Source organism: Sus scrofa, chromosome 9 (assembly GCF_054392235.1).
Source record: "Sus scrofa isolate SSC_HxYL_T2T_F1_AM1 chromosome 9, Sscrofa_HxYL_maternal_Yorkshire_Landrace_v2.0, whole genome shotgun sequence".
Taxonomy (NCBI): Eukaryota; Metazoa; Chordata; class Mammalia; order Artiodactyla; family Suidae; genus Sus; species Sus scrofa.
Window position 1 is genome coordinate 90,698,450 of NC_139391.1, and position 14,578 is coordinate 90,713,027.

General features: G+C 37.8%; 1 protein-coding gene across 1 annotated transcript in view; it reads left to right on the forward strand.

The window, feature by feature from the left end:
• The window catches only part of TSPAN13 (tetraspanin 13), a 36,757-nt gene extending 28,727 nt beyond the window's left edge, over positions 1-8,030 (forward strand). Inside the window, exon 6 of the mRNA XM_021063408.2 lies at positions 6,946-8,030. Coding sequence (XP_020919067.1) covers positions 6,946-7,020 — 75 coding nt within the window. The 3' untranslated portion in view covers positions 7,021-8,030. The remainder of the gene's footprint in view (positions 1-6,945) is intronic.
• Positions 8,031-14,578: the final 6,548 nt, after the last annotated feature.

The window sequence follows — 14,578 nt, forward strand, 5'->3', positions numbered from 1 at the left end:
CAGCCTATGCCAGAGCCACAACAACACGGGATCCGAGCCGCGTCTGCAACCTACACCACAACTCACGGCAACGCCGGATCGTTAACCCACTGAGCAAGGGCAGGGACCAAACCCGCAACCTCATGGTTCCTAGTTGGATTCGTTAACCACTGCGCCACGACGGGAACTCCCACACACGTTATTTTGATAATTTTTGAGGAATGCTAATTCCTCCCTCATTGGCTTTATTAATAGCTCTGGATATTTTTGATGTATCTAAACTGGAAATGTGTATCAAAATGAAAATTTTTTAACTCATAAATTCTTATAGTGATTTGTTTCAGGGAGATAATTATATAACTATGAAAAATGAATACACAAGAATGTTTGTGGTTTATAACAGCAAACTTTGGGGTCAGCATGAGTTCTTCAATAATGAGCTTGTTAAATGATGGTCTATTAGATAAGAGCAAATAGTTAAAAACTGCACTGTCTGAGTTGGAAACTGCTTATTAATTGTGAGATCTTGGTCAAGTTGCTTAATCTCTCTGTGCTTCTATTTCCTCATCCTTTAAAAACAGGCTCCTAGGAAATCTATTTCACAGAGTTGTTTTGATGCTTAAAGGAGTTATTACATGTAAAAGTTCTAATATTTAGAATAATACCTGACATAAGACACGTGCTGAATATAAGTGTTAGCTGTCATTTTGTAGACATCAGTAAATTATTCATGTGCAAGTCACCATATTGTGCCCCTTTAAAAAGAGATGATGCCCCCCTATTATTGTCATGTTAGTTACCCATGTCGTACTCCTCTTTAAAACAGATAACAGAAATAGCATGTATAGAATAATGCTTTTAAGTAAAACTGTGCATGAACTATAGAAATATATGGTATGTTATTGTAAGAAAGTCTTGGAAACCCCGGGGCACAAGAATGTTACCACACCCCTTTTAGTTCCTCCTCTCCCTGCTTGTCTCTGTCTTCCTTTCATCCCTCCCTCTACTTGGCTTCTTGGTTCTGCTTTCAATTTCTTTGACATTTACTGAACTTCTTTTTTTATTTTTTATTTTTTTGCTTTTTAGGGCCATACCCTCGGCATACGGAAGTTCCCAGGCTAGGGGTTGAATTGGAGCTGTAGGTGCCAGCCTACGCCACAGCCACAGCAACGTGGGATCCAAGTCGTGTCTGCGACCTACACCACTGCTCACTGCAACACTGGATCCTTAACCCACTGAGTGAGGCCAGGCATCGAACCTACATCCTCATGGATTCTAGTTGGGCTTGTTGACTGCTGAGCCACGAAGGGAATTCCCTTACTGAACTTCTGTATAAGTTTTAAATAACATTTATAGAAGATTTTACTTTTTTCATATAGTTTATTGCTTTTTTCTTCTGTGGTTTATCCAGTTAATTTTTATGGTTAGAAGGGCCTTTCTCATTTTGATTATTATGTTAAAGAAGACAATTGAGGTGATATATACAAACTAACACTTCTTGAAGTGGGCAGCCCCCTTCTGGGGAACTGCAAAATAAAGCCTAAGGCAAGAAGCCTTTATAGGACAAAGAGTAAGGAAGGGAAAAAGAAAAAGTCTGATTGGCTGGGGCCACATAGTCTTGTTTGGGGTGAGGAGGTCCAGACGCGACTTGGTCTTTGGGGATTGGCTGACTGAATATACTGCACTTCTGGTCAAGTGGAGCTTCTATAGGGACACACAAGTTACCAAGTGTGTGTCTGTTGATGTGGCATCTGGATAAGAGCAGAGTCATCTTGGGCCTAGAAATATATTTCTCTCTGTATGATTAAAAATAAAGTAGAGTAAATACACATTTTTCAGTTTTATTGAGGTATAATTCACAAATAAAATTGTAAGAAATTTAAAGTGTAAATCATGTTGATTTGGTGTAGGTTTACATTGTGAAAGAATTCCTCCTATCAAGGTAAATAACACATCCACCATTTCATACACACACACATATATATATTTTCTGTGTGTGTGTGAGAACATTTAAGTTCTCTCTTAGCAAATTTCAATTTGAACAATGCAGTATTATCAACTATAGTCACCATGTTAACACGTTAGATCTTATTTAGATCGTGTGACGTATTGCATTTGTGTACATAATATATACATATGTGTATATAGTACATGTGTTGAATTTGTTTATATGTATATATTTATATATGTATAAAACGTATTATAGATAGTGCATTAGGAGTTCCCGTTGTGGCGCAGTGGTTAACAAATCCGACTAGGAACCATGAGGTTGCGGGTTCGGTCCCTGCCCTTGCTCAGTGGGTCAAGGTTCCAGCGTTGCCGTGAGCTGTGGTGTAGGTCGTAGACACGGCTCGGATCCTGCGTTGCTGTGGCTCTGGCGTAGGCTGACAGCTACAGCTACAGCTCCGATTCGACCCCTAGCCCGGGAACCTCCATATGCCGCAGGAGCAGCCCAAGAAATAGCAAAAACACCAAAAAAAAAAAAAAAAAATAGGTATAGATAGTGCATTATATATACATGTGAGTATGTAGTATATATTTTGTTCTAATTTAGTTTCTTTTTTTCAAGAATGAAAAATCCACACTTGGTTGTATTATCCAAGTGGAGATAAAGACCAAGCACAGTATTCACTTTTTAAAAGAAGGTTTCCCTGACATATCTTCTACCCTGAGCATTTTTTCATTTCCCTTTTTCTTAGGAAAGAGCTGTCACTGATTCAAGAAAATTTATGTACAGCTTGAAAGCACTTCTGTTGATTTTTTTTCCTTTCTTTCCATTGAAAGAAAACATAGGTTTTTGTCATGAGAACTTAAATATATAGCTGGGGAAAAACCAGAATGAGCAATCTCCATAACCTCCAGTGGCCTGAGTCAACAGTTATCAGAATTTTGCCACATGGTTTCTTTTTTATATCTGGGATATATTTTGAGAATTTAGTTCTTTTGAGCAGCTCCTCTTTATTCTCATCAGATCACACCATCTTCAGCTATGAATATTTTTTGAGGAACTTTTCTTTCTTTTGAGAGCAGTTTTAAATTCACAGCAAAATTGAGAGGAAGGTAGAGAGATTTCCCACGTCTCCCTCTTACCCCACACATGCATAGCTTCTGCCGTCATCACCATTACTCACCATAGTGGTACATTTGTCACAACAAATGAACCTCCATTGACAAATCATAAGCACCCAAAGTCCATAACCTACATTGGGGTTCATTTTTGCTGTTGTACAATTTGTCGGCTCAGACAAATGTATCAATAATAATGGAATCATACAGAGTATGTTCACTGTCCTAAAAATCCTCTGTGCTCTGCCTATTCATCGCTTCCAGCCCCCATTAGTTTTAAAAATATCAATTATTTAATAATATAAACTCATGTGTCTTAGATTTTTGAGGTGTTCTTCCATGGAATCCTGCTGTGTTTTACATACTTTTGAACCCTAGCTAGAGATTATTATTTTTTTCTTTTTTGGCCACCCTGTAGCATATGGAGTTCCCAGGCCAGGGATCAGATCTGAGCCACAGTTGCAACCTACACTTGCTGCAACTGCAGCAGTGACGGATCCTTAACCCGCAGTACTGGGCCAGGGATTGAACCTGCATCCCAGCACTACAGAAATGCTACCAATCCCATTGCACCACAGCAGGAACTCCTGGCTAGAGATTTTAATAATAATAATTTATCCAACTTGATTTTTTTGGATAGTGACTATTTTTTATAGGCACTATCACTTTAAGTTTTTATTTTATTCAGTATTTCATAGAATTCTCAAAGTTAGAAGAAACGAGGCTGACTAGCTGATGGTTTCCTGTCACAGGTGAAATAGAAAGATTTCCTTTAAACTATTTATAATTGATGAAAATAGATTTAAACCATCAATGAAACATTGATTTAAAATTTAAAAGTTACAAGTTAGTACATGTTTTGTAAAAATTTTAAAAAATACAGAAAGTTATGAAGCTGAAAGATTAAATATATCTAAAATTACCTACTCAGAAATAAACCAGCATTAGTATTTTGGCATATTCCTTTCTGCTTTTCTATATTTAGTAAATATAACAATAACGAAGAGCAGACTTAGGAGTTTCCGTGGTGGCAGAGTGGAAACGAATCCAACTAGGAACCATGATGTTGCGGGTTCAATCCCTGGCATTGATCAGTGGGTTAAGGATCCAGTATTGCCGTGAGCAGTGGTGTAGGTTTCAGACACAGCTTCGATCTGGTGTTGCTGTGGCTCTGGTGTAGGCTGGCAGCTATGGCTCCAATTAGACCCCTAGCCTGGGAACTTCCATATGTCTCGGGTGCATCCCTAAAAAGCAAAAAAACCCCAAAAAACAAAGGGCAGGCTTATTGCACACTCTACATAGACATTTCATAGAACTGTGCTTTGGTGACAAGGCATACTGGTTGTAGGTTCTAGATCAGCCAAGTTCATGATCAGGTCTAGTCAGTGTTATCTTTGAAAAAATTAACATCATAAACATCTTTAGCTTAAAATGCAATAATCATCTAACTTTGATCTTTTTTGTTTGTTTGTTTTTGCATTTTGCATGTCATCTCCTTTCCATGCTCTCTTTGGGTTTGAGGAGATAGTGGTTCACCCATGGGGCACAGGAAGAGGTCTCATTTTGTCATAGGTGAATTAGAGGAACTACATTCTGGCAAAATGTGGCTCCAGATTAGGATTATTTAATTTACGTGCTTGCTTTATTTGCCCTAAGGATTGTATCCTATGCTAGCTGTACGTATCCTGGGGGGTGATAATAAAGATATTTAAGGAGCTCAGCAATTCTATCTGGAAGCTCCCTGTGTGCCAGTGTGTCTAAGATAGGGTCAGGGAAATGATGCTCGGGCAGGTTGAGGGGTGTCAGAGAAGTAGCTGCTTGATGACCTTTGTAAGTACGTCAGTATTGTGACAACTAGCATGGCTGAAATGGTAGGTGGGATGTTGTTAGCCTGAGAATGTTCTATAATGCATCAGATTGTCATGCATGAAACAACAAATGTGCTTAAGAGCATGGAGCTCAGGTTTGAACCCCGGTTGTAGCACTCATGACTGTGTGACCATTACCCAGTTATTTAACCTCTCAATGCCTCTGTTCCCTCACTGGTAAAATGAGGAAAATGACAGATCTTATCATATAGGTCTTTTGGTTGGATTGTATGAATTTGGGAAGATGAGAGCCAGACACAAAGTTTTCTTTGTATATTTAAGTAAATTCCTTCTTTCCTCCCTGTCCTACAGCCTCCAAACCAGACTTTCCATCTCCTTAAATTATACTTATCTTTTCTTGCTTCTACTCACAAACCAAACCATAGTTGCATCAACCCTTACATGTTGTAACTATAAACGTTGCCAGTCATGAATTTTATGGTAACTCAGAAATTATTACTGTGGTCAGTGTAGGAAATTTTGGATTGACCATAATTTTCTAGAAGTAGTTTACAGGGCTAATGAGTAGTTATGAAGTCAAATGGACATAATTTAGAGTAAAAGTTGGCAGAGATCTGAAATGGAAAATATAATTTGAAGTTCATTTTGTTCTACTAGAATTTTATATCTTTTTAAGTCTAAGAATTTTTTAAAAATAAATCAACTTTGAGGTAGCAGAACCAGAATGAATTCATTTCTTTTTTCCCTCATTTTTAAAAGTTTAATTGAAGTATAGTTGATTTACAGTGTTGTGATAATTTCTGCTGTACCATAAAGTGATTCACTTACACATATACACATAGCCATTCTTTTTCAGATTCTTTTCCCATATAGGTTATCACAGAATACTGAGTAAAGTTCCCTGTGCTATACACATTTCTTAATTAAAAAATAGTAAGTTATGTTGGTTAACTCTTCAGTGAATATGGTATGGAAAGTGGCACAATGACAACTTTTTTTTTCTTTATTGATGCTATACGTGTAGCATATGGAAGTTCCCAGGATAGGGGTCAATACAGCTGTGGGCCTATACAGCAGCCACAGCAACAGGGGATCTGCAACCTACACGACAGCTCACAGCAATGCAGGATCCTTAACCCACCGAGCGAAGCCAGGGATCGAACTTGCATTCTCATGGATACTAGTTGGGTTCATTTCTGCTGTGCCACAGCAGGAGCTCCACAACTTGTTACTTTTCTAAAAGTATATGTCCCCCCCCACCCTTTGAAAGGTGGGAATGATAACTTTTTTTATGATCTGTTTTGGAAAATGTATTTATTACAAGATTTTTGTTATTTCTTAATTTTTGGTGAACACAAGTTTGCTTCTAGATTATCAAAATGTGTGATATTTTAGCTATTAAGACGATTCAGTGTTTATTGGTTTCCTATTGCCGCTCTAAAAAATAATCACAGATGTAGTAGGTTAAAGCAACACAAATTTATCATCTTACTCCTGGAGGTCAGAAGCTCAAAATGGAGACTCCTTCTGGGGCTCTAGGGGAAACCTGTTTTCCTACCTATTTTACCTTCTTGAGGCTGCCTGTGCTCCTTGGTTCGACCTTGACTTGACTTTCTCTGTCTTTAAAGCCACCAGCATAGCATCTTTCCTGATTCTGCTTCCCATTGCTTCCACCATCACATTGCCCATTGTCTGTATCTTATTTTTGTCCTTCCTGCTTCCCTCTTCTAAGGGCCTTGTGGTTACATCAGAGGGCCCACCCAGATAATCTTTAACTCAGTGGTGTCTGCCAAGTCCCTTTTACCATGTAAGGTGACATCATTGTAGGTCCTGGGGATGATGATGTAGACAAACTCGGAGGGCCATTCCTCAGCCTACCACCATGTTCATAGGCATTTTTCTTAGAGCCTCTAATTTGGCTTACTTGCTGCATTTTAAAAAGGAAAAGAAACCTCTTCCTCTCTGAACCCATCATACAAAGTTCTTCAGAGGGTCCAGATGATTTTACTGATAAATAGAATAAATACACAACAGTTACTTTCTCTTTCTTCTTTTCTTTCCTCCATTCCAGATCCTGGGTGTTTGGCTGACCTACAGATACAGGAACCAGAAAGATCCTCGTGCTAATCCTAGCGCATTCCTTTGATGAGAAAACAAGAACAATGTTTCATATTCTCATCTTGTACACTTCCTCTAACTTTACGTTTAAGCTAATTTGCCTGTTAAAGGAAACAGTATCTGAAAAACTACGTTATTGACAGTGGAATTATATATTTTTACTTTATGTTTCTCTAAATGTTTATCATTTGTCCATTGCTGAGAAAAATCTGAAACTTGTGGTCTCCTCTGTACCTCAGTGGTACCTGTAATCTCCTATATTAACAGTGTCTGGCACTGTCCACTGTTGCCTTTCTTAGCGTTTTTACCTGCAGAGAAACTTTGTATGGCAGTATTGTGTTGATTATATTGTGAATCTAAATGTGCATCTCACTGGAATGATTAATTGTATGTGGCATTGTGCTGTGTCGATAGTTCCTACTGGAAAAAAGAGCTGAAGTGTATTAAAGCTGGAAAGTATGATTCTATTATATTAAGTTCAGTAAGGGAAACCTCAATTCCCCCCAATTTTTTTTTTTTTTTTTGGTCTCTTTAGGAGAGATGTCATTGTGGTGAAAAGTGTTAATGTAAAAGTGATGATTTAGTTCTAGTAGTCCTTCTGGTTATATTCATGTATTCTAGAAATAGCTATGTCTACAGGAAAGTGTGGTTTAGTTGCTGATTTTTACAGGTAAGTGCAAAGGAGAAAAGGCCTCATGGATGTTGTAATGTGTAACATTTGCCTTTAGCCTTCAAAATGGAATGAATTTGAGAAATTCAGGAAGTATATCTATATAATCTTGATGTTCTTTTATAATAATTTATAGTCCAAAAGGCTGCATTTTTAAACGGGTTACTATTAATGCATTGGCCCATATAGCAGAAAGATACTTGATTATCTCAGAAATTGTTAAATACCCTTTTCATGAAATTTCTCAGTATTGTAACAGCAGCTTGTCAAATCAAAGACTATTTGAATATGATTGCCCATTATTTGAAATTGAAATAGTATTGTGGTTCTGTATATTATGTTAAAAAATTAAAATATGGAAACCTTTATTTGTGTATGAATGTTTGAATTAAAACAAAGTAGTGGAAGAATTGATAAATGAATTCCTTTTGAATTGGGTTCTCTTTGACCCAGAGCTGAGTATTGCTATTTTAGTGGGTAATCCAGTCGTGGAATTAACTTCCAGCACTGACATCTACTTGTAGTCATAGTTATCCTCAGAATCTTTTCTTGGTGTGTTTCAGTGTCTGATATTTACTCCATAGAGAAAACTTTTTTAAAAGAGAAGTCGTTCATATTTATTTGGGAATAATATGTAAGTTCTTTTTTTAGGTTTCAATTTAGGCTTTTATTTATCTGCTTTTAAAAAATTATTGGAGTATAGTTTGATTTATAATGTTTCAGGTGTACAGTAAAATGAATCAGTTATACATACATAAATCCATTCTTTCCCATATAGGTTATTACATGCTATTGAGTAGATTTTGCTGTGTGATACAGTAGGTCCTTGTTAATTGTCTATTTTATATGCAGTAGTGTGTGTTTTTCCCATCCTCTTAATTTGTCCCCCACCTTGACCCCTGAATAGTTTCCCCTATGGTAAATCTAAGTTTGATTTCAGAGTCTCTGAGCTTGTTTCTGTTCTATAAGTCCTTTCATATCATCTTTTATTAGATTCCACATATAAGTGATATCATATGGTATTTGTATTCCTCTGACTTCACATAGTATGATAATCTCTCGGTCCGTCCATGTTGCTGCAAATGGCATTGTTTTGTTCTTTTTTATGGCGGAATAATACTCCATTGTATATATGTACCACATGTTCTTAATCTATTCCTCTGCTGATGGACATTTAGGTTGCTTTCATGTCCTGGCTATTGTAAAGAGTGCTGCAGTGAACACTGGGATGCATGTGTCTTTTAAAATAAGGATTTTCTCCAGATAGATGCCCACTTTACATTCACACGAACAGTGTGGAGGTTCGCTTTTCTGCACACCCTCTCCAGCATTTATTGTAGAATTTTGATGATGGCCATTCTGACTGGTGTGAGGTGATACCTCATTGTAGTTTTAATTTTCCTTTCTCTAATAATTAGGGATGTTGAACATCTGTTCATGTGTTTTTCTACCATCTGTGTGTCTTCTTTGGAGAAATGTCTGTTTAGATTTTCTGACCATTTTTTGATTGGGTTGCTTGTTTTTTGATAGAAAGCTTCATGAGATATTTATATATTTTGGAGATCCATCCTTTGTCATTTGCTTTGTTTTAAGGATTTTCTTTCATTCTGTGGACTTTTTATTTTTTTAATGGTTTCCTTTGCTGTGCAAGAGCATTTAGGTTTAAGTAGGTCCCATTTGTTTATTTTTGTTTTTATTTATTTGTTGTTATTCTAGGAGTAGATCCGAAAATATATTGCTGCAATTTTTTGTGGAAGAGTATTCTGCCTAGGTTTTCCTCTAGGAGTGCTATAGCATCCAGCCTTACATTTAGGTCATTACTCCATTTTGAGTTTATTTCTGTGTCAGAGAATGTTCTAATTTTGTTCTTTGATGTAGCTGTTCAGTTTTCCCAGCACTGCTGGGAAAAGAGACTTGTCTTTTCTCCACTGTATAGTCTTGCCTCCTTTGTCGAAGATTAGTTGACCATAGGTGTGTGGGCTTATTTCTGTTCTTTCTATTCTGTTCCATTGATCTATAGTTCTGTTTTTGGCTAGTTTCATACTGTTTCGATGACTCTACTTTGTAGTATAGTCTGACGTCTGGGTGCCTGATTCCTTCAGCTTGGTTTTTCTTTCTCAAGATTGCTATGGCTTTTTGAGATCTTTTGTGTTTCCAAAAATATTAAAATTTTTTTTGTTCTAGTTTTGTGAAGAATGCCATGGGTAATTTGATACAGATTGTGTTCAATCTATAGATTGCCTTGGGTAGTTTAGTCCTTTTGATAATATTGATTCTTCCAATACAAGAAAATGGTGTATCTTTCCATTTGTTTGTGTCATCTTTGATTTCTTTCATCAGTGTCTTATAGTTTTCAGAATACAGGTCATTTTTCTATTTAGCCTGGTTTATTCCTAAGTATTTTATTCTTTTTGATGTGATGGTAAATGAGATTGTTTCCCTAATTTCTCTTTCTGATATTTTGTTGTTAGTGTTTGGGAAAGCAAGAGATTTCTGTGCATTAATTTTGTATCCTGCAATTTTTCCATATACATTGGTGAGCTTATAAGTTCTCTGCTGTTGCTAAAAATTCCTGATTTTTTTGTCTTATATTTTATGTAGTACATGGTATTTTATTGGTGATTGTTTTGGTGGCTTTTAGACCAAGAAAGAGGGTAAATGTTTGGTGTATAGAGTTTTAGAGCATTTTGGGGGTTTGTCACTTACATGCCTCTGGAAGACTGGCTCAGCTTTCAAGAAAACTGAAATCCCCCTGATGCAGTTCCCATGCTGTTGTAGGGGAGGAAAGATAATTTTTCTTCTATTCCTCTGGGTTCTTAGATTAGACCTCATGTTATAAATGACAGATAATAGGAGAAACAATAGACGTTTATAAACATGGATACCCAGAAAAACGGATTAACTCCTCTAGATGGCTCAAGCCATCATCTTAAATACCATCTTCAGCTAAAGGCAAAAGAAAGTTGTGGGGGGGGTTCGGGGGGAGGCGGGAGTGGTATGGGCGGGAGGGTCAGAAGGCCATTTAGGGGAGGTTACCAGGAAAAGCACAGTGAACAAGGGTGAGGTATGTTACACAGTTTTAAGCCAACACCATTCATTAGGGTTTCTTAGGATTTGGAAGCATCCTTCCCTTCCTGGTGCAGGGAAGGAGATACCCTTACAAATGGCAATATTGATGTAAATTTACTGTAGTAAAAACTAAACTTCTCTGTTTTCTGAGCTTCTTCTGTATCTGTTGTTTCTCTGATGATTATTGTATCAGTTTACAACAATCTTTATACCCAAGAGGCATATTCTAGGGTGGCATATTTTGCCCTCCTTCAGTGTCATATTAAGCTCTGGGCAACTCTAAAAATGTTCCCACTTGTACCTTAAGATGAGACTGTGACACATGAAGGAAGTGAGATTTGTGGAATCGGTCTTCCTTTAAGGCCTTTTGAGTTTTCCTTGTTTGCTTTGTTTCGTTTTGCAGTTTCCATGAGCCTCTGGAATCTCCTAATATAATACCCGGTACAAATGACTACATGTGGGGAGGGCTGTTGCAGAGGGAACCAACCCATAGCCTTGGTTTGTACTCTAATTGCAATGGCCTCACTTAGGTAACCCAATTACAAACCAGAGCCTGGGAAGCATAAGTCTTGAGGGCTCCTGAACTCTGAATAGGTCTGTTCTGGACTTTGAATGGCTGCTGGTGAGCCTGTGGGGAGGGCAGGCTGATCCCAAGACGGCAGGAGAGCCACTGCCTGTGTGCATATAAATGTTGCCACAGACTCATTTGGTGGCCTCAGAGAGGGGTGAGCTTCAAATTAGAGTCAGTCCTCAGATTACAACAGATGACTCGAAGGCAAACTCAAGATCCAAGAGCTCCTTCCTTCTAAACCTTGCATTTATTAAAAAACAAAAACTCTAAAACATCTCTTATTCTCTGTTTATAGACTTCATTTAGAGCAATGTTTATTAGAACATTTGCCCACCCAGCCTTGATGTTAAAAGGTGAAATTTTGGAAACTATAATGCTAATACAAAGGAAAAAAATTGTTAGGCTATAAATTCTAGAAATCTGAGCTCATGTAGCATAAATTCGTCTTAGCTACTATGGTATCTAAGTGACAGTGAGTTTGGTGTGAAAACCAGTTACGCATGTTTAACCTCAGCAAGACATTGCTGAATGGACCCTTTGAGAGAGGAGAAAGAAAACAGAAGAGTGGCTTTTACTTCTTAGTCTCCTTCAGCCAAAAACCTCCTCCCACTTTGTTTAACCCTATTTAGTTTATTCATCCTTTTGAAAATGTACTACCTAAATATATGAAATTATTTCATTGTCTAGCTGGTACTGAGAAAGTTAGAAACATATTTTCACATAGTATTTTCTAGGGAAAGAACACTTTTTTTTTTTGTCTTTTTGTTTTTTTAGGGCCACTCCTGTGGCATATGGAGGTTCCCAGGCTAGGGGTCGAATCTGGAGCTGTAGCCACCGGCCTTCGTCACAGCCACGACAACACAGGACCCGAGCTGTGACAGCTCACGGCAATACCAGATCCTTAACCCACTGAGCGAAGCCAGGGATTGAACCTGCAACCTTATGGTTCCTAGTCGGATTCATTTCTGCTGTGCCATGATGGGAACTCTAGGAAAAAACACTTATAGGCATCGTGATGGTACAAATAAGATCATTCATACGTCAGTTGTTTAATTAGAGGTGATAATAAAGTTAAAGACCAAGTTGCCCAGGTTTCTGGATAAGTGAAGGGATTCGTGTAAAGTGTTTCTGTACCTGGTGTGTCTGGGGCTAGCAGTGATGTTTTACACCAGCCTCTCTCTGCCAGATGCAGTTACAAGGTGGGTTTTTGAAGAAAGTTGTCTAAAAATTTTAAAGGAGTAGTCAGCAGTGCCCTTCACCCCACACCTCTACCTGACCACAAGGGGAAAGGGAGAGAAAATGAGAGAAAAAAGAAAAAGACCAGGGCTTCTCAAGTTGAAGTTTTTCTGGAATGTCATGATCACAGTTGTCATTGAAATGCTTCTTCAGGCTGTGGGAAAGGGGAAAAGCAGAACCTCCAACTACGTGCCAGGCTGCTCCTCATCTCCTCCCGTTAGGAACCTCAGCTTTGGGAGTTCATTTCTAAAGATGGGCTTGAGGGAGTTGCGTGTGAGTTAAAATGCATGTTGAAGAATGGACTTTGACCTCTCTTAGAGAGTGAAACAACTCATGCTTACTTTCAGCATCTTGCTTTCTCCAGATCGTTGAGGTCACAACTTGACAGGTGGCCTTTGGATAAGATAGGCTGACTTCATTTGGACTTTGAAGTCTGCTTCACTGGTGGGGCACTGGAAGGCTTTGTTGCTGCCTTCAAGCTCTTTCTATTCTCCCCCAGCTCCCATTCTCACCGATGATTGCAGTAGCTACTTAGGATTACCAAATGCATCAAACAAAAAACCAAAGCAGAGATGCTTGGTTGTATATAGATGGTCCTTTGAAGAAGACTGCAGTTCTAAACAGGTAACAAAGTTTTAGTCAGGGATGTTGATCATCTAAATAAGTGACCTTTACACATGAATTTAAAAAATTCTTTTATAGCTTATTGAGGTTTAACTGGCTGACAGATTACCCATTTTAAGCATGTGGTTGAATGAATTTGGCATATTTACACAGTCACACATTCACCCAGTGTCTCTTAGGACTTGTGTTCCTCTCTTCCATTCCTGATATAAGGAATTTATATATTTTCTCTTTTTTTTTTCTTTTTTCCTTTTTTGTTTGTCTTTTTTTCTTTTCTAGGGCTGCACCTGCAGCATATGGACGTTCCCGGGCTAGGGGTCTAATTGGAGCTATAGTTGCCAGCCTACGCCACAGCCACAGCAATGGGGGATCCGAGCCGCATCTTCAACCCACACCACAGCTCACAGCAACATCAGATCCTTAACCCACCATGCAAGGCCAGGGAATGAACCACAACCTCGTGGTTCCTAGTCGGATTTGTTAACCACTGAGCCATGATGGGAACTCCTATTTTCTCTTTTTTTCTTTGTGTATCTCACTAGATGTTTACCAGATTTCGTTATTTATTTATTTGTTTGTTTTTATTGAGGTATAATTAATTTACAAGGTTGTGTTAGTTTCAAGTATACCACATAGTGATTCAGTTATACATATATATGTGTCTGTATGTGTATATATGCTTCAGATTTTTTTCCATTATATGTTGTTACAAGATAATGAGTATAGTTCCTTGTGAGATGATTTTGTTACTTTTTTAAAAAGTTAGTCCCCTCCCCACCCTGCAGCAAGCTGTGGGGCATCAGATAAAACTGATGATAAAGATTTAGAGTGGTAAAATATACATACCATAAAATTTATCATTTTAACCATCTTAACTGTAAAATTCAGTGTCATTAATATACTCACACTGTTGCACACCCATCACCACTGTCCATTTCTAGAACTTTTTCATTGTCCCAAAGTGAAACTCTATATCAATTAAATAATAACTCCCCATTTCTCCCTCCCTTTAGCTGCTGGCAGTCACCCTCCTACTTTCTGTTTCTATAAATTTTACTACTCTAAATAACTGATATTAGTGAAATCATGCAAATATTTGTCCTTTTGTGGCCAGTTTATTTCACTTAATAATAATGTTCTCAAGGTTCATCCATGTTATAGCTTGTGTCAGAATGTCCTTCCTTTAAAGGCTGCATATTCCATTGTATATATATTTTCTATTCATCCATCTATGGATGTTTGGTTTGCTTCCGCTTCTCAGCTATTGTGAACAACGCTGCTGTGAATGTGAGCAACAGGTATCTTTTGGGGGTACATACTTGGAAATGGAATTAACAGATTGTATGGTAATTCCATATTTATTTTTTGAAGAATGGTCATACTTTTTCCATAGTAGCTGCACCACTTTACATTTCC